Source organism: Stegodyphus dumicola, chromosome 8 (assembly GCF_044657685.1).
Source record: "Stegodyphus dumicola isolate Sdum_Otavi_A_Nest chromosome 8, ASM4465768v1".
In the NCBI taxonomy this organism is placed as follows: Eukaryota; Metazoa; Arthropoda; class Arachnida; order Araneae; family Eresidae; genus Stegodyphus; species Stegodyphus dumicola.
Window position 1 is genome coordinate 125,381,135 of NC_140775.1, and position 25,177 is coordinate 125,406,311.

Here is a 25,177-nt window from a genome sequence, read left to right on the forward strand (position 1 = left end):
CCAGGCTGGTTACTGTTATCTCCTGGTGCTGAGACTGCCAAAGTACAGACAGTACAATAAATGACTGCCGTGGGTGGATACACAGGTCATAAAAATTAGAGGCCATAGGACCCCTCAGCAATATGCTGAATGTCTAATCAGTAATTGGTGAAACCCCTCAGATGGCACTGCATGCTAGATCCCAGAAACTAAAATCTAAGACTATTTCAACTATGCAACAAAAACCAGAAAATTAAGAAAGAGAGAAGTGAACACCAACTACCTCTCAAGTATAAGAGAAAAATAAATGCACCAATCTAAATAAACAGCTATATCATATACTTCAAAGAAAAGTCGGCCCACTAATGCTTTTGTACAATTAAACAATGAGCAACATAAATGTATATAGTAAAGTACTTTTCATATAAAAAACTTTGCATAAACAAACTAGCATATAATGCATACTCTGAATATTTTGTATAAATAAATATTTTATTCAAATTGCACATGAATTATCAGAGATTAGTAAATTTAATTTTTAATAAGTGGGAAAGGCACGAAATGTTTTAAATTTTTGTAAATCAGAAAGACATCAACTGTTCTAAACAAGTATGTAAGGAACCAAATGTTTTAAATCTTTGTAAGTGCAAAAGGCACTAACTGCTCTAAATTATTATGAGTGCAAAAGGTACTACCATAATTTCCGGAAGAAACGCCGTGGCGTTTACGTGTTTAAAACTTAAATTTTCAGCGGGTGCGGCGTTCCTACCCATGCGGCGTTTAGCTGCACTAAAAATAAAATATTTCCTATGATGGTCATAGTACATAGTTTGGATGGCCTTGTCATTGTGCATAGACTGGTGCTGTTCCCACACAAAAGACCACTTAGTTGCTTTTTGCGAACGTTATTTTGTTTACATTCTTTCCCTTGAACGGACCTACATGCCTTATTCACCCTAAACGAGATCTCAGAACAATAACATTCTTCCCCCTTTCAAATCAACATTCTCATCAGTTTGAATAGTCTCTCTCCTCTGCCATTCGATGAATCTTCCAGGACCCATCCTCTCCCCACCCCTGCCTTTTCTGCAATTTTTTTCAAAGGCGGACACGACTCCACCTGCCTCGAAATAACGAACTCTGACGTATTTCCCCTTCAGCATGAATGGATTTTTCTTGGCATTCTGCTAAATACAGATCCCATCAGTTTGGGTACAAGTACTTGTTGGATAGTTTTTAATTAGGGAGCGGAAAATTTTTGAAAATGTCTCTAAACGGCACAGAAGCTATACATGTCTTACCTTTAATTTATTTTTGAGTTATGGTTTCATTTCATGCCTTTTTCTTAACTGGTATGTCATATATCAGAACTTAGGTTGAGTTTTTGCATCTATACGGCCCATGATGATGTCACGCGCAATTTAATCTATTGCGGCGTTTACGCTGATGCGGCATTTCTGTGTAATTTTAATTTTTTTCCCGCCATTTTTCTCGAGTGCGGCGTTTACGCTGATGCGGCCTTTCTTCCGGAAATTACGGTAATTGCTCTAAATTATTATAAGTGCAAAAAGCACTCACAGCAAAACATTTTTTAAGGTACTTGATGGGTTTCTTGGGAAACCTGCAGTCTAAATAGTTAATGCACCTGGACTATACACATTATCTGTGTTTAACCAATGGGAGTACGTTATACTTTGAGCTGACCTGACCTGTAAACCTTGAAATAAGGAATGATAAAGACTCACATTCTCATCCTACCATAAATTCTGCTACACATCTGCAACATGTAGGGATGCCCCCAATCTGGTGGCTCACCATAACCCATACATGTTCGATTGGCAACTGGTCTGGTGACCTTGTTGATCAAGGAAGAGTATCAACAGTTCAGAGGCAATCCACGGATATAGTATTCAACATTATCCTGTTAGAAAATGGCTCCATGAAGGATAATGTAAATAGCTGCAGATGTCATCAATATATCGTTGAGCTGTTAAAAGTTGCAGGATGATTAGGGATGACCTTCTGCCATAAGAGGTAGCATCCCACACCATCACACCAGATATAGTGGCTGTGTGCCTCTGTAAAAGATTACTCGGAGCACTGGCCCCTCGACAAATGGACCTGATGGTCATCTGCTCCAATACTGAAGTGGAATTCATTGCTGAGCACCATGCAATTCAATCAACTGGCAGCCATGAAGGCTGGCTTTAACACCACCTCAAACAACTGTCAATGTTGTGAGGTCAAAGGTATATGCCTTAAAGACACTGCGAGCACAACCCACTTTAGCCAAGCACAGTGAGATGACAGAAGGTGTCACAGGTAGTATGAGATAGGCTGTAGCACAGTGCATAGTGGACACTGATGCCAATGGGACAGTTCACGCCTGTTATGCAATCATCCGATCTTGCCACACATTCTTTCACCCACACCTCCCAGAGCCTTGATTCCATTGATGAGTAACCTGCAGCAATCATTTTTAGCAAATTTGCACAGTCATGTCCATATGATGCATATGACAGACTATTTGCTCAGTATGGCCAGCTCACTTCATGCATCCCTACTATGCAAATACATTTGAAGTCCTCCAGTTGTCTATAAAGTCTTCAACAACGTAATGGCATGACTGGTTGTGTCTCCAGGGAACAGCAATGTCAACAACAACAACAACAACAACAAAAAAAAAAAAAAAAAAAAGGTACACCTCCAATTATACACACATATATATAATTACATTGTATAAAACAGGCAAACAAGGTTGCCTGTTTTATACAATGTCAGTTGCACAGTAGAAATATACAATATGATCGAAGTTAACACACACTGAAAATTTAATTAGCTGCATAATTGGTATGAAGGAATTTGCATAAAAAATTTTGAAATGAATGGATTATATTTTAAAGTTGCTTTGTTTTTTCCCAAAAATGTGTGTTTGTGTATATATATATACACACACATTAACATATATATCTATTAAAATTCACTAATTATAAAGTTTTCCCTCTTGTTTTTATTTATATACACCCACACACACACATATATATAATTACATCTATAATCAGAGTGGTATGAAATATTACCTGTCATAATCCATAACAGTATTAAGCCGATGAGCAATGGTAAGCACTGAAGCATCAGCAAATTCCTTTCGTATAGTAGTCTGAATCAGATCATCAGTTTGAAGATCAACTGCAGCTGTTGCTTCATCAAGAACTAAAATTTTAGTCTTCCGCAGTAGTGCTCTTGCTAAACACACCAACTGTCTTTGGCCAACACTAAAAATTCAAATAGATCATTAAACATCAATCACATCAAACTAAAATTTTAATTAAATTAAAAATTTAATTAAAGTCAGAATGTGACAGGTGATTTATCACTGCAACTGAATTCTTGGGAAGTGTTATAGTTAGTGCTGTAATTAAATTAAAAATTTAATTAAAACTCAAGATTAAATTATTAATGGTATTTTCCAATAGACAAATTTAAATTTATAAATATGGTTCAAAATGAAAATACAAGGTGAGCCCACAAACTAACACTAAAATTTCCTATAACTAAGAAAAAGATTTATTAACCTTCAGATAAATGCATCTGCTTCAATATGATCACCAGAGGAGTCTAGAATTTTTCCAGTGTTTTCTCAGGTCATCAACACCCTGTTTATAGACATCAGAAATAACCGTTCGCAAAATACATGCAACATTCAATTTAGTATCCACAACATTTTTCAAATCTCTGTCCTTTCATGACTATCTTAAGCTTTGGAAAAAAGGAAAAAATCAGTTGCAATAAGTCAGAATGTGACAGGTGATTTATCACTGCAACTGAATGCTTGGAAAGTGTTATAGTTAGTGCTGTATGGAGCCTAACAATTATTGTGTAATTGCCCAGTTTTGAAAAGTTCATTCTTACCTTATTCTGTTTCTTAACTGAAAAAGCACTTTCTTATAAAAACACTGATTAATTAATTGATTTTAAGGATAGATTCACAGTGAATAAGTCTTTTTTGATAAAAAAAAAATGCAAACAGCATAACCTTAGCCTTTGATTTACACTTTTTTTTTTTTTTTTTAAAGGAGAAATTGTTATTTTGTCTCACAGAAGTCAGCAAATCTTCACAGCAAGCTTTTCTGTCATCTGTTTGTTGCTTTGTCAAAATCCAAGGCACAAATCAAGCCTAAACTTTCCTTATTTTCAAATTTTTAATAGAAATTAGCCTACAGCTTTATTTCCTTATCCCAAGCATGTCTGAAAGTTACTAATTTATTACATGTCTATCAGCTTTTACCAAAGAATGAACTCATTCTTTGCTATTGAAGGATGCCCTACTTTTAATTCATCTTTATTGCTTCCATGCCCACATTTAAAGCAGTTGTACCACTCGTACACTTATGTTCTCCATAACAATGCATTACCATACACTATTTGAATCATCTCTGATGCTTCAGTGGCAGATTTACTTAATCTGTAACAAAATTTAATGTTATAACAAGGTTCCCTCTCAAAGCAAAATTTTTTTTACAATGTCTTCTCAGTAAATGAAAATGATTCCAACATTTTGATATACAAATGACAAAATAACCAAGTTAAATAGACTTTAACAAGAGTTGATATGCCACTATTTCTAAACATACATTTATTCTTTCCATTTTTTTTTTTTTTAAATCATTTGGTCTTTTAATTTGTCCAAGTTTTTTATATATGCACCTTGCATATTATGAAATGAAAATACATTCTATTGAAATATATGGTGAATTTTTCTATAGCTAACACAAAAAAAAAAAATGGAATTTTATCTGGTTTTAAAACTAAGTTATCATCATCTAAAATAAAATTTAATGCGCTTGTGTATAATATAACTGCATATCAAGCAGAATGAAGCTTCATTACAGTACAACCCACAAAAATAATAAACATTGTAAACCTGGTTTCCACTTTGCATGAGCAAGATTTAAAAATATATATATTTATTAATATATATGGGAATTGTACTCATGAAAACAGTTTTAATATCACATTATTTTTAATAAAATTATACTTTTTTTTCACCACACATGAATAATAATGTGAAATGCAAAATAAAAAACAAATTCCTTCCTAATTTCACCAGCTGTGCACATTGGTGCAGATGTGCCACTGGAAAAATTCACCATGAAGAGCAGTTGAATGAGTGCAGACAAGGGGAGAAGGTGTGTGTGTGTGCATGGTATTGTCAGTAGATTATTCTGCTGATATTATAATAAGTAAAAAAATCTGAGATGACCACATTCGTATGGCCTAATACATTATACACAATTTTTGCTGCATTTCATTTAAATATATTTCCTCAAATTTCATTAGAGATATATTTTTTCATTTAATTAATTCAGTTCTTCACAACAAAGCAAAAATATGCCAAAAAAAAAAAAAATCTTATTTAAATATTGTAAAATATAGAAAAACATAAAACATCAAACACAAGTCAAAATATTAAAAACAAATTTTACAATTAATATTAAGAGTTTCTAATCCCAAAACAAGCAATTTGGCCAGCGGGTAAGAAGGCAGATTTTTCGGTACACAAAACTGAAAACTACTTCTGTCCCCACTTGCAAAAAGACACTGAAGGTGCAGAAATGGCTTAATTCACTATTGTATTGCGTTTCAAATGTAAACAAACAGTGGTTCGTTAGGTTTAACTCATCACTCTAAGTTTTAAATTGTTGATAATTCTTAAACAAGTGCATACAAATTAATTAAAGTCATAAAAACCTTGACCGGAACATAAAAACTATATAACTCAATATCTTTTAAAGAAAAAAATGAACAATGTACCAACACATACAAATAAAAAAACTAAGCTCACCAAGCCCAAGTAACAGAGTGAGAATATATATATATATATATATTGTTACGAAATGTACATGCATGGTAAGATGGCTTCCCTGCAAAGTAGTTTTAGGGTTGCCATAAATTAGCAAGGAGGGCAGCGTTGCCCCATTTGGCGACAAAATTGGCAATATACCATGGACGGTTGGAGAACCTTCTGGAACAAATTCTTACCAGTTTAGCTTAGAATGTTCTTGAACTCAGGCCGAAATCTATATAAACCCTGCTGGTCCGTAGTCAGTCAGTGTGTGTTTCATCGAGAAGGCGAGTGTGTGTGCCTCGTCTAGAGTGCGAGTTAGTTAGTATCGAGTTGGTGTCTTGTCTACAGAGTCAATCCCTGTGGAGTCGATCGAGTTGTCAGCCAGGCAGCGAGTGCCAAGTGAGTCTTTGAGTGCACCGAAGGAGTCTGTTAGAGTATCGCGGTTAGTGCATCATCAAGAGAGCGTGTTGAGCTCCGGGAACGACTGAACCGAAGAATTGAGAGCTGTGCTCGTGTGTCATTGTGTGCATCACGAGTTGTAACGTGGAGAGTCTCGAGAGTACGTGGAGTTCCGAGAACAACCAAGCGGAGTTTGGTGCTTTGCAGGAAGCTGTCTCCACCGTTATTCCCTGACAGTGCTGTGCCGCTAATTTTCCAGCGTTTTTATGGTATATCTTCGACTACTGTAAAAATTGTTATTGGAGCTGTCCTGATTAATATTAGCTAAATAAAGTGTGTTTCGATACTTCATCAAGTGTTGTCGTTATTCACTCCAAATCTACGAACCCTGTATGAACGTGAAGGAAGAAAATAACATAACTGGTTTGAGAAGTGGGATTTGCGATCGAATGCCAGCGACTCGCCTGCAGAGGAAAGCCATGGCAAAGGAAATGAAGACTTTGATGAACTTCTTAGCTGAGATGAAGGCTGAAATGAAAGCCAGACTAGCTGAGATAAAAGCTGGATATGATGAGATAAAAGCTGGATATAAAGATATGACAGCTGAGATCAAAGCTGGACTGAAAGAGATGAAAGCCGGACTGGAAGAGAAGAAAGCCCGACGAGAAGAAATAAATGTCGGCCAAGAAAGGCAGGAGAAGGCAGGAGAAATACCTAATATATTTCCCTACTTTTGAAGGGCGACTGTCTTTAAATCCTGGTGGTAAAGAATCAGCGTTCACCACCTTTTTTTAGTTCAGGCTAAAGTAGGAAAAATGCCCTCACCAGGAATCGAACCATGGCCTTCTCAAATATGCACCAAGCATGCAGACCACTACACCACGAAGGTGAAAGTAATACATTATAACGTCGCTGGGTAAATTCCTGAATCTTTAAATAATTTGACGGAGAAATCATGGGATGTTCCCTTTACAATACGATATGATGTTCTATGATGTAATTTAAATTTATACAACCACATAGCCGAAAACCAGTCGTTCTCCAATTTAGATATTCTATATGCAATTTAAATTTATACAACCACATAGCCGAAAACCAGTTGCTCTTCAATTTAACCTGCAATTATATGGTTTTTATCTTTTCCGTTAGTACTAACTCAATTGCTGGTAAGGACATTGAAATATTTTCTCTCTTTGAACACCCAACTTCATTGAAGTAGATTTCCCCTTTAAGTTTTTGTTTTTTTTCCCTAATTTCCTTCTGCATTTGTTTTCAGTGCTGACACAAGAAAATTAAGATTTTTCGATTGTTACACTTCCATAAATTTTGCATTCTTGTCAAATTTTTTAAAATATCCGTTGCATCAAATGTGTTTAAGCTGAAGATAGCTTCTGATTTTCTAGAAATTTTAACTATAAATAAATTTAAAGCAAAGTACAAAGAATAATATCTCTCAAAGGAAAGTTTTTTGACATTGAAGAGACAAAAGGAGTATGACATCTACTTTTAGAGGCATGTCAAAAAAAAAAAAAAAGATCTCTACAAGCCTTCTCTTCCATTACATGTTGCACATTCAGACAAAATGTTGGATCAGCGTAAATTCTATAATGTATTTTTATTACACTCTGATTACTTTATTAACATACAGTGAATATATACTAAATCTTTTACTTCAGCTTCAGTAATTTGGAATTTTTGACGGAATCGTTGTCGGAACTAGGACTTAGAAGATACGTCAAATTGAATATTTTGATAATCCAATAAATTCAAGGTCGAAGTTTCAATATTTTATTTTCAGAGGGAGGGGAAATTTTTTCAGTTTTGGTCCATTATCCGAAGTATATTTGCTTCGATTCTTTATTTTTCCCATAAAAGCAAAAATCTTATGCATAGTATACATATAACGTATAGCTTCAATTAAAATTTAATAATATACAGGGTGATTAAAGTTCTACTTTGAAACGGTCATAAAAGAAACCTATTGGATCAAATGTTATCAAGCTCAGTAACCGTGTAAAGGAGGTCATTAGAATTTATTTTCCACGAAAAAAATGAAGTTCGAAACCTCACCACCAGGAAAAATGGCACTGTATACAATGTTGTTAAATGAAATATGGATCGAAATCTAACTTAACCTTTTGTTATACGAGTTTAATATGTTGTATACCCTTAAGAAACTAAGTAAGTAAATTACCATTTAAAGGCATTAAGTTTGATAAAAGTCAAGTGCGCCATCCGTGTAAGGGAGAAATTCATCCGTGAAAACCATGAATGTGAGATCGCAAATCACTCGCACAAGTATGTACAATCTGGAAATCATTTTCTTACAGATCGCTAATTTGTAATTTTTGAAGCCAGAATTTAGGCCTAAAACATGAAGATACTGATTCAAAACGCTTTTAATCGATTTGGGTGAAAGAAATCCCTCATGTTATCTACTTAGTTTCATTGCATTCTCCTACTGCATTCGATTGCATAGCAGTCATTCCACACCGTTTGGTGTGGAATGAGAGTAAGTTTCATAACTGAACCATTTTTCTCTTGAAGAGCAGTCAACAGCTGGACCACTGTGATTGCAGCTCGTTTAGAGTCAATGTTCAAATGTTTTGTGATACAAGAACTGCAGTAACGTGGCATTTTAGATGCTACGATTTTTATGCAGTGCTGGGCCCCACCTCACTTGTCACACAGTTACTTATGTAACATTTCCCAAATCTTATAGGCCGAAACTTCCCCTCTTCCCACCAGACCTCAACCTCTGTGACTTTTAGCTATGGGGTTATCTCAAAAGCACTGTTTATGGTGATAATCTAAATAACTTGGCAGAAATGAAAAATGTAATATACCGACATGTCCGTAACCTGATATGCTAAGAGCTGCTGTTGAGAATGCAGTAACAGGATTTAATTTGCTTTTGGAAAATACTGGACGCTACATTGAACATGCTTTGTAACACGTTTCGGAAAAGATTAAAGACATTTTAAACCGATGTTTTCATGTCTTATTTCATTTAACAATATTGCATACAGTGGCATTTTTTCCCTGGTGGTGAGTTTTTTAACTCTTTTTTTTTTTTCCCCTGTGGAAAATAAAATTCCCATAACCTCCTTTACACGATTGCCAAGTGTGATAACATTTGGTCCGGTAGTTTTCATTTCATTACCATTTCAAAGTGGAACTTTAATTATAATGACCATGTAAATTGAACTTTAAAAGTTTGACAGTTTGGTTCAAGTCCCAGCTTTAAAAATATATATTTAAATATAAATTTTTGTATTAATCCTCTTAGAAAGAATGTTTTAAAAAGCTAATTTTTCTCTCGCATTATAGATTGTTTAAAAACATGATCTTTAATATGATTTAGATTGTTTCAGCCGAAATAAGAATCGGGTCATTCGGTGGTACAGAATAAACACTGCTGGACTGTTTTATTTCTTTGTAATTTAGCAAAAAATCTTTTAATTAAAATATTTATCCTTTGGACTTTGCTTTAAACTTTATTTATAGTTAAAATGACAAGAAAATGAAAAGCTGTCTTCAGCTGAAATACAATTCATGTAATTAATATTTAAAAAAAAATTGACAAGAATGCAAAATTTATAAAAGTCTAGCAATCGAAAATTCTTAATTTTCTTGTTTTAGCACTGAAAATAACTGTAGAAGGAAAGAAGAAAATTAGGAAGAAAAGTAAGCAAAAATTTGCAGGGAAATTTGGCTGTCAGACATATAAGATGTTTCAAAAAGTTGGATGCTTTTGAAGATACTTTCAGGATACTTCAAAGAATTTAGGTGTTGAAAGAGAAAACACTTGGACGTGTACACCAGCAAATACCATCAATTGAGCTTGTGTTAACAGAAAAGACAAAAACGATATCAAGGCAGATTAAAGTGAAAAGCGACCGGTTTTAGACTATATGGTTGTATAAATTTAAATTCTGTTATAGGACATTATATTGTATCATAAACGGAGAATTCCATGATTTCTCAGTCGAATTATTTGAAGATTCAGGAGTTTATCCAGTGATGTATGTGGATGTCACCTAAAGACTTTTTTTTCCCCTCCTGATGAAACAGCGGCTGAGCAGAAAAGTCGCTGAACACTGGTAATTTGGTCCGAGGTTCAAATCCCGTTAACAGGCTGGCTGCATGGGCATTTTCGTGGTTTTCCCCATGTGTAACGTGTATATGAGCCAGTTTCCCTTAGAAAGTCCTCCATGAAGGCATCCCTTCCCATAGGCAGATATCCCTAGTGTGCTTTGTCATAATTAAATAAACTAAAACCTGTTGATGAAACCAGTCTTTCCTTTTATCTCATACCTTCAAAATGCTTAGCCTCTAAAGACTGATTAAGTCTCTGATGAAATAGATTGAATTGGATTATTAAATTATGGCAAAACAGGGCTATCTGCCTTAAAGGAAGGATGCCTTCGTGAAGAAATTTCTAAGGGAAATCAGCTGGCATACACGTTACACATGAGAAAATCCATGAAAACGCCCAAGCAACCAGCCCGTTTACCGGGATTCAAACCACGGAGTCAACTACCAGTGTTCAGTGACTTTACCCCTCGAGCCTTTATAAAATAGAAGGCGGTAACTTTATTTAAAATGATTGTCAGAAATACCAAAATGTTTTGAAAAGTTGGATGTTCTTTAATATACTTGCAGAATGCCTAAAGAAAAAGAGCAAGAATGAAGCAGAATGCCTGAAGAAAAAGAGAAGAAAATATAAATTTTTGCGTAAAATTTAGTATTTTTACTTTTTTTTTTTTAATTTAAAACTTTTTAATCTTATGATATTTGATTCTTACGATTTCAAAAATAAAATATTTGACTAAAATAAAATTGTGTAAAGCAATGGACACAATGATAAAACTGTTTAAAGCAGTATATGCAAGTCATCCTAAGTTAAAATGTCGGTTATACATTTCTCTTATTTATATATATCTTTTCTGAACAGAACATTGAAAGGCGTGTTAAGTGTGCTTTAATGTATTTTCTCTTTTAATACATGCAGTTTTCAAATGCACTGTAGTCTGGGTTACAAAGAATTCTTCCGAAAGAAACACAATTTAAATAAATAAAATCAAATTCTGGAAAATTTATATTAAAAAATATATTTAAAATGCTCAGTTCGAATGAGTAAATAGAAAATTTTAAAATAATTATCTGAAGAGACAATGCAACACTAACAATTAAAATAAAAATCTAAAAATTTAAAAATTACCTAAAATAGTAACTATGATTAAAAATATAGTATAAAGAAAACTATTTAAAAAAATAATAATAAACGATGCACCTTTGATTTAAACTATGTAGTTTGAATATGTAAATATAAAATTTTAAAACAGTTATTCAAAAGAAACTATGCTACATAAACAATTAAAATAAATTCAAAAAAGAAAAAAATTGCTTGAAATTAATAATAATTATAATTAAAAATATAAGCTAAAGAACATTATTTGAAAGAAGGAACGATTTAGTCTTTTTTTCCTCTCACGCACTATGTAAAAATGGAAATGAAAAAAGTTTGCCACATATTAAGAAGTTCGCCAAGTGAATTAATTTTGGCGCAAACTGAATAAAAAGCACCAACATAAATTGTTGAATTTCTCCGTAAATTTCGCACCAAATTTTACAAATTAGGCATAATCTGAGTCGTAGAATCAAAATATAGAATGTTATTTTAGAAAAAGTTTTTGTGTCAAAATACCTATGTTAGAATAGTGCTATATATAAATCTAATATACGTAGGTTGATCCAAAAAATGTTTACGAGCACAAGCATTTGAAACATAATAATTGTGGAGCGAATATTTCCACCCAGGGTGGTTGACAGATGGCGCTAGTTGTCCTTCAGCGGTTCTACGAGTAAGTAGCGTCAGTACGCAGACACTTAAGAGCGACAGTAATGGCACGATGTCTAGAAAAGCGGTCTCACATAGAGGTGCGAGCCGTAATTTGATTCTTAAGGGCCAAGAATGTGGCCGCATGCAAAATTCACACACAAATCGTTGAGGTATACGGGGAAAAAGCAATGAGTAGACAACAGGCAGCAAAATGGTGTCGTTCTTATCAAGCGGGCAGGGAGCATGTGGAAAACCGCAATATGGAAGCGAGCGGCTGTCCAAGTTCTTCAAGGACAGATATCAACATGGCACGTGTTGAAGAAATCATCCATAGGGATTGACGAGTAACCATGCGCGAGATTGCCTCAGAGTTGGACCTGAGTTATGGTAACGTTCAGCGTATCGTAACCGATGAAGTTTGTGCCCGCTGGGTTCCACGTGCATTGTCCGCGGAGCATAAGGCCACTCGAATGACGTGCAGCCTCACATTTCTTCAGCGATACCATTCATAAGGCCAACACTTCATTGATTGCATCATTACCGGTGATGAAACATGGCTTCATCACTTCCCCCCCACATCCAAAACAGCCATGATGGAGTGGAAACACGCTGGATCACCGACGAGGAAGGTCACACCTTCTGCTGGTAAAGTGATGGCAACCGTTTTCTGGGATACAACTGGTGTTATCCTAGTCGAGTATTTGGAGCATGGCCATACCATTAAGGGCGATTATTATTGTGCCACCTTAACGAAATTGCGTAAAGCCATCCGACGCAAACAGCCTGGATTACTGAGCAAAGACATCATTCTTCTGCATGACAATGCCAGGCCCCATACAGCTCGCCAGACTCAGGAATTGCTGCAAAGGTTCAAGTGGGAGGTCTGGAATCTCCCTCCATACAGACCCGATTTGGCTCCAAGTTACCATTTCATTTTTCCGGCGTTGAAGCGATACTTATCCAGAAAACAGTTCACCTCAGACAATGCAGTGACAATAGCTGCCGAGAAATAGCTCAATGAGCAGGGCCCTGATTACTACCAAGACGGGATAAACAAGTTGGTCGAACGTTCTGACAAATGCCTAAACAGGTTTGACGATTATGTGGAAAAGTGAAGGCCAAATGTGTCTCTTGATTCCCATTTGTATCCTGTTTCTATTGTTAATAAATACTTTTTCATTTGCCTTGTAAACTTTTTTTGGATCACCCCTCGTATATCCTAAGTCGTGCTTTCGAGACATGAAAACGCAGTTTGAATTTTGTCAATCGGCCCAATAGAACGGGAAATATAGCACTGTCCTTTTTTTTTTTTTTTTTTTTTTTGAGCAGTTTACATACGCATCTCGCATAACTCAAAAACGATTAGCCTCAGAATGTTGAATTTTTTTGTGTAGGACTGCTATAACATGTAGATGTGCACCTTGCATTTTGGTTGCAATCAGCCGCACCAGAGTTATATAAATATATGTATATAGATATCCACTCTGTTACTCGGCTCAGTGAGCTCAGTTTCTTTATTCTCATATGTTTGTAAATTGTGCATATTTTTGCTTTAAAAATGATTGAATTATGTTGTTCTTATCTTCCGGTTAAGGATTTTATGCCTTTAGTAAATCTGCATGCAATTTTTGTGGAGTTATCAATCCACAATTTAAAAGTTGTTTAAGTGCAGCTAAGCCTAATGAATTTTGCAATGGCGGGAATGTTTGTTTACATTTCAAACTTGGCAAAATAGCGGATTTGTTGCCAGTCTAGAGAAACTAAGCTGTTTAGAGAAACAAAGGTAACACCTTTTTTTATTATTGCGAATTAAATCATGCTTAATCCATTCTGGAATTTATTCGAGGAAATAAGCATTTAATATTTACTTCATAATTTTTAATACAGATATTTTGAGTTTTTATGTATTTTTGTCTTGTCGCGAAGTGATAACTGAATTAATTGAATGAAAAATACTGAATCGTCTGTGAAAAACTGTTTCTTTTTTGTTTTATTTGCTTAATTTCTTTTATACATTGTTTTAGATTTATTATAGTATTTGAATACAACATATGGCAACGATTAGATAATTCTTCAAATGATATAAATTTATATGCATTCTGAGTTATAATATGGATGAAATATAACACAGTTAAGTGAACCTAGCACTAGAGTGTCGCTATGGTAAACAAATATAGTGAATTTTAAAAAGGGAATTTATTCTAGTGTAGTTTATGTGCTATCGATGATGTAGATTTAATTCAATCCAATTAGTTTAAATGAAATGCAAGAAAAAATGCATATAATTTAATATTCCGTGCAAGAAAGTCATGTGGTGTACACATCGGATTTTTTTTTTTTTTTTTAAATTTTTTTTTACGCAGTGTACATGTCATCTTGTATATTCCAGTAAAATGGCACATTCAAGATAGGGATTTAGGAGTATGTATTGGTTGATCTTTACAATATGGTAACTGGTAGTTTGGCGACATTTTGGAGGCGATAAAGGTAATAATGTGGTAATAAATACTTTGGTAATAATGTGAGCAGTACTCAGTTCTGATTACGCATTATTTTGTGTGAGGGAAATGAGAGATCATGGGATATGTCATGTGATATTAATGGACGAATTACGGTTCTTTAATCGGAAAAGGGGGGGAAATCGGGAAAAAATCTGGAAATTTTGTATTTGACTTTATTCTGTGTTGTGTGAAACAGTGTTCGTGAACTTTTGGATCCCATGGCCGTAACTAAAGTGAATTCGAAATGGTTATTTATGTATGTATTAATTTAATGTATGTGCTCATTTATATTTTAAGTAGTGTTTTTGAATTTAATTATATTTTAATTAAATGATAGTTATTTTGTGAATTTTATGTTTGTAGGAGTTTGGTATACGTTTAAGTTGAAGTAAACGTGCATGGAAATAATTTAAATATTTGATACAGTCAAAAGTCGTTAATCCGGACTCGTCGGGACTTCGGCGATTCCGGATTATCGATTTTTCCGGATTATAGATCATCAGTTTAAATCTCGTAAGATGGCATACACAAATTCTAAAATTAAAAATATGAAACCGTATTTTAGGAAATAAAGAACAATTATGATCTAAAGGGTATCAAAATTTACAAAAAAAGAAGCTTAATATTTATTTGTTTACTTTATTAAACATTTCTATCAATGTAAGTTGTTTCGTTTTATGTGATAATACTTTCTCTTTATTTCTATAAACAGACATAATTTCTTGTTCAGTTAAAAAGCTTCGCTGTTCAAGTGCCGTAATTGCTGTGCCAGGAATACCGACTAACTTGTCAATCGAATTTTTCGTTTTCACTAACCTCTCTGTCACCTTCTTCATGTCTTTATCCATTTTTTGCAGCAATTCCACTTTTTGTTTGACAGACATCGAGACATACTTTCGTTTTGTAGATCCTTTGGGAGCTCCAGAATCGGAAATTGACATAATCGAAAGTTCAAGTTTACTTTTATAAAATTGCTCTTTCAGTCTGCGAAAAATAATAAGCTGCATCCAATTCGAAGATTAGGAATAACGCAAGCATCAACATTAACTGAAATAGATAATTGTATAATTTTAGCTTATACCGTTCGTTATACGTTAAACGCGCACACGAAAACGTATTCTGCACTTGCGCACACGCATATGCGCAGACGTAAAAGGTCTTGCGCGCACGCCTATGCGCATGTGTCAACGCAGCGCATGCGCAGAAAGTTTTTAGCTTTGAGGTCCGGATTATAGATCATTCCGGATTATGGGTGTCCGAATTAACGACTTTTGACTGTACTAAGTATTTGTAATGCTTGAGGTATGAATTCGTTGGTGACGTGTATAATGTAATAGATGATTTAGAGGTAAAAGTTTTTGGATATTTTATTTATTTTATATGTGGAAATGTTCATATTTGGAAAGGGTAAATACTTTTTCGTGATCAGGTAATTTCATATATGTTCTTTTTACCGGGTTTAAAGATAGAGAAAATTGTCATGTATTTTCGTGAAATTTTTCTAATTTATGAGAAAAAAGCAGTGTACATGGATATAGTGAAGAGTGTGCGCTATTCCATTTTTGTGCAATTCCGGGATGTTTTTTTAAGTAAAAATAAGTCGGCGTGTACATGGTTTATGTGTATCTGTTATTTTGAAAAACGCGTAAGGAGTATGGTATTGTGCACTTTTTCCCAATTTTGCAGTGAATATTTGTCATGATTAAGCAGTTTTGTTAGATAAAATTTCTAGCATAAGTGTAATTCGGCTAGTATATTGTTGGAAGAAGTGTTCAGTAGATAAAAAGAAAAGAAACATGTCTTTACTTCGTGAAGACAAAATGGCGGCGGGAAAAAAAAATAGAGGGTTGCTGTAGGAGAGTTGGTCGCCAAATTTTCGCCAAAAAACGCCAAGTTACCATAATGTAAAGATCAACCCATGTATTAAATATTGTAATGGTTTCTGTACATGTGACCTTGCATATTCCGGTAAAATGGCACATTCAAGATAGGGCTCTGCGAGTGTCTGCAGTTGTACAGTGATAAAATGGTACATTGATGCATGTGCACATGAGAAAGAGAACTTACATTCTGACTGTGCATATGGTCTCTAAAGCTGCGTTCAGATGGTGACATAAATGTCGCAGAGGCATTGCCACAAAGAATAAAATGCAGGAGTTCCATTCACACATGTGACAAAATTTGCTCGTGCATGGATGTGTCTACAGTTTCCGCTCTATTTTCCCATTCACGTTTTGTGCATTTGCTCCGATTGGTGGTTTCTGATCCCAAGTTGGCCTAAAGTTGAAAACTTCGAACTTTATGCAAGGAGTCCTAAACCAGATTTTGCGACTAACACACTGGTTGCCTAGCAACTCAGCTCGGCTTAAGCCACTTATGCCCTTTATACCATCGTTTGAACACAGCTTAAGGAGAGGTGCTCCCCAAGGAGGGACATGTAAGATTTAAAAACAAATGCCAACTAAGTAAACTTCGCCAACTGTGGACATCAGCATGGAGGCGCCAATGAAAAACTCTGCCAGAAAGAACAGCTAAGTGAGTGCAGACGAGAGGTGGAAGGTGTGCGTGTGTGCAGCACTGTCAGCAGATTATTCTGCTGATGTTTTAATATATATAAGAAATTATTATAATTTTTAAATATGTTAAAAATACATCATTATTGTGAAGCTGTGAAGCTAGCATCTTCAGTGAGTGCTGCAGTAGTTACTCTTTTGTATTAGCTGAGAAATGTTTGGCGCCAGAGTGGAACCTTGGCATACACTGCCGGAAAAGGCATTGAAATGTATTCTGTGAGAAACTTGATTTTGTAGTATATTCGAAGTTGCGATTTATATGTTACGCTGTAAGGTGAAACCTAGTGCCAGAGTGTCGCTATGGAAAATAAATGTATTGAAACTGTGTAATGTGGAGTTATTTTATTATGATATATAGCTATCGACGGGAAATAGAATAAGTCAATTCAAGTTTTGTGGTCCGTCGAGCCGGAGCAGCTAATGAAGTTCATGAGACTGTGATATTACTTTCGGTTTTGGGAAACGAAGAATTACGTAGGATACTTCCAGATTGAAGTTATGTAGAAACAAAAGAGTAAGTACCCTCCTCCTTTTTGAAGCTCTTTATTTGGTTATTGACTTTTGCCAATTAAAATGTCACTAAAGGAGGCATTAGCGAAAAAACGTACATTGAAAACGCAGTTAACAAAGTTAAAACAAAAAATTGCAGACGAAAATGTCCAAGGAAGTGACTTAAAAGTACTGAAGAATAAATTTAAAGTGTTTGAGACAGAAATAAATTCTAATTTCGATTCTTTGTTCGGATTATGTACGGAAGAAAGTATTGATGCTTATGTAAAAGAGAAAGAAGAGATTGACGATATTCTCTTAGATGTAGAAGTCGAATTAAATCGTAAATTAGCTAAAGAAATTAAATCGGAGCCTTCGGTTTGCCCGAATACTGAGAACAACGTTAAATTACCCAAAATTAATTTGCCAACGTTTTCGGGTAACTTACATGAGTGGCTTTCATTTAAAGATATCTTTTTAGCCAGTGTTGATTCAAATCCTAATTTAAGAGATACAGTCAAATTACAGTACTTAAAATCTGCGCTAAGAAGAGATGCTTATCGTATTGTGCAGTCAATATCCATAATTCATTCTAATTATAAATTAGCTTTTTCATTACTAGAAGAAAGGTTCTCTAATCACTGTGAACAAGTGTATGCTCATCTGAGACGATTTATAAATATGCATCCTATGCAAAATGAGTTTGCATCAGCAATATTAAACTTAATTGACATTACAAATGAATGCATGAGATCATTAGAAGTTTTAAATCAGAGTGTTAACGGTTTTTCTTCCAATGTATTTGCATACATTTTAGGGCAAAAATTAGATCCTAACACCAAAATATGGTGGGAAAGAAAATTAGAGAAAGAGAATTTGCTTAATTTAACATATCTTATAGAATTTCTTAAAGATCATGCAAGAACTCTCAACGCTTCAAAGAGTGTGACTAACACAAAAAAAGTTACACATAGAGTTACCACTGTTGTTTCTAATGCAAATGATAAACATATGCAGAATTCGTGTAGGTTATGTAATTTGAGCAATCACAAGCTTTTTAATTGTCCTAAATTTCAGAAATTTAGTGTAAAAGAAAGGGTAGAATTCGTAAAAAAACAGAATTTATGTTTTTGTTGTTTTAATTTGCACAGTGTGAGAAACTGCCGTTCTAATTACTTGTGCAAGAAGTGTAAGAAAAAACATAGCTTTCTCTTGTGTTATCAAAATGAAAATAATTCTGTTGGCACCACAGTAGAGAGAGCAGACACTTCAGATCATGAGTTGGATGATCAAAACAGCAATGCATTAAATGTACACTCACCTGCATTTCAAGCTAAAACTCAAAACGAAACCTTTACAGCTGCTATGAGTACTAACAGTGGGAAAAACGCAATTTTATCTACTGCCTTTGTATTTATTGAGACTAATGATGGAACTTTAATTAATGTGAAAGCGTTATGTGATAGTGGAAGTGTTTCTTGTTTTTGTACCATTGAATTAGCGGATATACTTAATTTAAAAAGGGAAAAGACAAATATTTTGGTTTGCAGTATATCAGGTATTTCAACTACGATAAAAAGAAAAGCAGTTGCCCTTATCTGTAATCAGGAACAAACATATAAAAGGAAACTAGAGGTTTTGGTAATTCCAAAAATAGCAGGTTTAACTCCCACAAAGTTTATCGATGTTAGTAACCTTTGTATTGTAAGTTTCATTTTCAGGTTTATCCATAATCTTAAGAACCCTCAGATAAGGAAGTACGGAGTACTTACTTTAGAAGAGATAAAGGATGCTGAAGTGTATATTTTATTAGAAGCCCAAAAACGTGAGTTTAGTGAAATAAATCAATTAAAAAGAGGTAAGTATGTAAACCTCAAAAGTACTAGTGTAGAACTAAAAAAATTGCAAAAATTGGTTGAGTGTCCAGATGAGAATTTAGCGAGTTTTTATACCACTGAAGGTATAGAGTGGAAAATTATTCCTCCAAAGTCGCCAAATTTCGGCGGAATTTGGGAGGCTGGGGTTAAATCATTTAAGAGTCATTTGAAGAGAGTTATTGGTAATCAGTGTTTAACTTTAGAAGAATTTTTAACTGTTTTAACTGAAATTGAAGGAGTATTGAACTCAAGACCTTTTACTCCAATTTCAGCTGATTACAATAATTTTGAAATTTTGACCCCAGGTCACTTTTTGGTTGGTAGACTTATCACAACTCTAGCTGAGCCAGATTTATCCAACATAAATGAAAACAGACTTTCTAAATGGCAAAGAATCACTAAGTATACACAAAATATTTGGAAATTACGGAAACGTGATATCTTAATAATTTACAAGAACATCACAAGTGGAAAATTTTAAAGGATGACGTTCAGTTGGAAACTCTTGTATTAATAAAAGATGAAAATTTGCCTTCAGCCAAATGGCTAGTGGGGAGAATAGCTGAGGTTTTTCATGGTATGGATAACAAAATAAGAGTAGTAACTGTAAGATTGCCTAATCAGCATTTGCTGAAACGAAATGTTCCAGATATATGTATACTTCCTGTAGAATGATGGTTTATTTCTATTATAAACTGGTATTTGTTGTAATAATTTGAATGTATATTTTTCAATATTGTGATTTGTTATTGTGAAGTAATTTATTGTAGTGCCTTTATATTTACATTTATTTAAATAATAATTTTGAAATTGTTAATTTCAACGCCGGGAGTGTTTTGTATTAGCTGAGAAATGCTTGGCGCCAAAACGGAATCTTGGCTAACGGCGCATGCGCCGAGGGAATCGGTATTGAAATGTATTCTGTGAGAAACTTGATTTTGTAGTACATTCGAAGTTGCGATTTATATGTTAGGCTGTAAGGTGAAACCTGGCGCCAGAGTGTCGCTATGGAAAATAAATGTATTAAAACTGTGTAATGTGTGTGGAGTTATTTTATTATGATATATAGCTATCGATGGGAAATAAAATAAGTCAATTCAGTTACCTTTATGGGCTACTCAGCTTTCTACAACATCGAGGGATGAAGTCAGCAAAACCAAAAGTGTGTGCTAAAAAATCCTTCTTCAAAATATGTTTTTGTTCTTGCTCATGCTCACTTGTCTGACGTAGTCAGCCCAAGCCCACAAAATTCCTCGTGACAAGGAGTGCTAGATTATGCCTGCTGTTGGCAACAGCCTTGAGCACTTAACAGATTACAGAGTGATTTGGCTCAGTTCTGCCCCCAATTTTGATGGATAATATCCCAGGGGGAGAGTCGCTCACCCCTCCCACCATATCACACAAGAGGACTCTCAGCTTGCTGTTCATTTAAAGTGACACCCTGCTGCACCACCACCATACATTTACAAACAAACATCCATGCCTTCTCCAGAATTCGAACTAAGGCCCTTCGGCACAGCAGTCAGAGGCACTAACCACTATACTGGTTAAGCAGCCTTCAAAATACGTAGAGCATCATTACAACCCAATTCTTACTAATAATTTAAAATATTTCTTTAAAGTTCATAATAAAAAACTCAAATTTTCATGTAGTACAGTAATTTGGCTTCATGTGACAGAGCAGACTGGCAAAGAAACAAAACAAAACAAAAAAAAAATCAAAGAAAGAGAACTTTATAGTTTACATGCTACTAAAATTAGCTATGCCAATGCTTTAATTTATATTCTAAACTTCTTTTTTATCTTGCTTTAAAAGTTTTTAGAAGTTTGATTAAATGTTCAGCAGTTCTGACATTCATTCATTTTTGTAACACAGTTACAAAAATGAACAACATGACAACAAATGGATTCGTTTTTACAAGATACCGTGAAACCTCGAGATATGAGTACCTCTATATATGATAAATTTGAGATACGAAGAAAGAACGAGCGAAAAATTTGTCTCTAAATATGAGCACTGACTCGAGTAACGAGCAAAGAATCGGGCTATTGGTATGCGTGGCACAATTTCCTGATCCGGCTGGACTCTGGGAATCCTATCGTCAGATCACTCTGTGTTTTTTTATCTAAGTGTTTACATGCTTGTCAGTCAATTGTTTATTACATTTAACAAGAAAATAATTATTTCACGATGCCTTCCAAAAAGATTGGTGCCTCAGATAGTGCTGTAAAGGAAAATAAGAAAGCCATGGTTGTTGAAATTAAGAAAGAAATCATAGATCAAACAAGCATGGTCTAAGAGTGATGGAACTTACGGCCTTTTGATATCGACGATTTGCACTATTCTGAAGAAGCGGGAAGAAATTAAAAAGCTTGATGTAGCCAAAGGAGTTACCGTTACTTCCAAGCACCATCCAAAACTCCTACAAGTTGTTGAGAAGCTGTTGCTGGTGTAAATTAATGAGAAGCAGTTAAAAGGTCATTGTCGGATGCGATCATAAAGCTTAACTACGGTTATATGATTTACCGGTGTTATTTATTAGAAAAATTTATGTTGATATTTTTGGGGGTGCAGAACTGATTAACTGGATTTCCATTGTTTTCAATTGGGAAATTTGTTCCTAGATATGAGAAATTCTCTATAAATGCTCAATGCAGGAATGAATTAAACTCATATATTGAGGATCCACTGTAAAGATAAGCATTAAAATGACTGAAAATATATCAAATATATTTCTTAAAACTTCAAAGAACAAATTAACTTGAGTACTCAAGAGGTCGATAACACACACACACACACACACACACAAAAAAAAAAAAAAAAAAAAAAAAAAAATGATTTTACGTTACTGACCTAAGATTTTCACCTCCTTCTACAATTTCATGGTTCAGTCCATCATCCAAGCTAGATACAAAACTTTTCAAGTGTGCATGATCTAATGCTGTCCAAATATCAGCATCAGAATACCAATCAAAAGGATCTAAATTCATTCTTAATGTACCTGAGAATAATACTGGATCCTGAAAGAAAAATACTCATTCAGCAATGCTCAAAATATCTATCAAGAATACAATATAGTATCAGCATAATAAAATGAATTAACTTGTTAATAAACCTCATATTTAAAAAAACTATGCAAATGTCGCACTTACAATACAATTCTTAAATATTTCAGGAGAAAAATAAATAAGCAATAAATAAATGAAATAAAGTACTAAAATAAATGCCAATTATTTAATTCTGAAAGGTATAATTTACACAGGAAAAAGGTAAAATGTCTTTCATAGCATTTATGTAAAGCATATAGTATTTAAATAAATTACAGCCAAAAATCCTTAATCCGGATGTCCTTAAACCGGATGTCCATAATCCGGAATAATCTATAATCCGGACCTCAAAGCTACAAACTTTCTGCGCATGCATCAACACATAATGCGTTGATGCACGCGCAAAAATTATAACAACGCATAATGCGTTGACGCATGCTCGTAATACCTTTACACATGCACATAATACGTTTATGCATTTGCGTTTAATGCATAACGGATGGTATAAGCTCAGGTAAAATTATCTACGAGTAATTATCTAATATCGTAATTATCTATTTCAGTTAATGTTGCAAATTGTGTTGTTCCTTAATCTTCTAATTGGATCCGGCTTATTATTTTTTGCAGACTGTTAAAGCAATTTTATAAAAGTAAGCGTGAACTTTCAACTATGTCAAAAAAAATTTCAGATTCTCGAGCTGCCAAAGGATCTAGAAAGCGAAAGCTTGTTTTGATGTCCATCAAACAAAAAGTGGAATCACTGCAAAAGATGGATAAAGACATATCCTTTGTTTCTCTAACCATTCCGAAATCTGTTTATCAATTTCATGCTGCTCTGCGGGGAGGAGGGGACGTCGCGGCGCACAATGAACTGGAAGTTGATCTGTCAGCACTAAACTTATCTTCAGGGCAGATGTTTTTATTTTATTTGGCTTATAATTCCTTACTAAATGTAGCATTTCATCTCGATGTACTCCGTCTTTGATATGATTTAAATCAAATTCCTCGTCATTATAAATATCACGAATACACATCAAATAGTTTTCTGGTTGCAATTTTCTAATTTCGACTATTCATAATGTATGCTTTATGCATGCGCGCGTTGAAAGAAATGTTTAATAAAGTAAACAACAAAGAATTAAGTTTTTTTTTTTTTTTTTTTTTTTTGTAAATTTTAATACCCTTTAGATCATAATTGCTCTTTATTTCATAAATTACGGTTTCATATTTTTAATTTTATAATTTCTGCATGCCATCTTGCCAGATATAAACTGATGATCTATAATCAGGAAAAATCGATAATCTGGAATCGAAGTCCCGATGAGTCTGGATTAAAGACTTTTGACTGTATTTTTATTTACAAATACAACATACATGAAATTATATTAAATTTATTGCCTGGGCATTTGCATTAAAATACAATAAAACATCAGTATTTATTTCCACTTGCAGAATTTAGAAAAAATTGCTCAAATAAAATGCTTATTATTGAATTCGAAAAGGTATAATTTACACAGGAACAAAAGATAACATTTTTGATAGCATTTATGAAAAGCATACAGTAACTGGTTAAATTATTTTTACTTAAAAATACAATGTATGTGAAATTATATTAAAATTGTTGCTTGTACTTGCATTAAAATACATTAAATCATCTGCATTTATTTGCACTTGCAGAATTTAATCTCATGTAAAGAAATCTTTGATAATGGAATATCTTCATTTTACCTGAGTAGAATAAACATGTCTGGGATGCATGAGCTCTTCATTCAAGCAGTGTAATTAAAATCAGACTAGAAACTTTGTATGATATTTGAACTTTTCATATACAATGTGAATTCACAATCACTTATTACAAATTAAACACAGAATTACTATTTAAAATGCATTGCAACAGATTATGGAAAATAATGCTTACAACATTTTTTTTTTTTTTAACTTCACCCCTACAATTATATAAAAAAAATCTACTATTCATTTGAATTCCTTCACTGAAATTAATTAGTTCATTTAAGGAATATTCTTTATTAAAATATTCAAAGTAACATTTCTCTGAGACTGAAATTAACTTTGGTTCTCATCTATTTTCTTTAAGCCATAACTTTTCTTTAAGAAAAGAATTATTTTAGGCACCTATTGTTTTGGCTCTTTAGTTGGGCAAAAGTGAATACAGTCAAAAGTCGTTAATTCGGACACCCGTAATCCGGAATGATCTATAATCCGGACCTCAAAGCTAAAATCTTTCTGCGCATGCGCCGCATTGACGCATGCGCATAGGCGTTTTACTCATGTGCGCAAGACGTTTACGACTGCGCAAGTGCAGAATACGTTTTCGCGTGCGCGTTTAATGTATGACGGACGGTATAAGCTAAAATTATCTAATTATCTATTTCAGTTAATGTTGATAATTGCGTTGTTCCTTAATCTTTAAATCGGATCCGGCTTATTATTTTTTGCAGACTGTAAGAGCAATTTTCTAAAAGTAAGCTTGAACTTTCGATTATGTCAAATAGAATTTCCGATGCTGGAGCTCCCAAAGGATCTAGAAAACGAAAGTATGTTTCGATGTCCATCAAACAAAAAACGAATTGCTACAAAAAATGAATAAAAGCATATCC

General features: G+C 34.1%; 1 protein-coding gene across 4 annotated transcripts in view; it reads right to left on the minus strand.

Annotated features, from left to right (window-relative positions):
- Positions 1-25,177, minus strand: part of LOC118185171 (multidrug resistance-associated protein 1-like) — a 306,818-nt gene that overhangs the window by 1,841 nt on the left and 279,800 nt on the right. For all 4 annotated transcript variants that reach the window (XM_085822378.1, XM_085822379.1, XM_085822377.1 and 1 more), the window contains exons 27-28: positions 22,366-22,532; positions 3,060-3,254 (exon numbers count right to left, since the gene is read on the minus strand). In XM_085822378.1, coding sequence (XP_085678504.1) covers positions 3,060-3,254; positions 22,366-22,532 — 362 coding nt within the window. The remainder of the gene's footprint in view (positions 1-3,059; positions 3,255-22,365; positions 22,533-25,177) is intronic.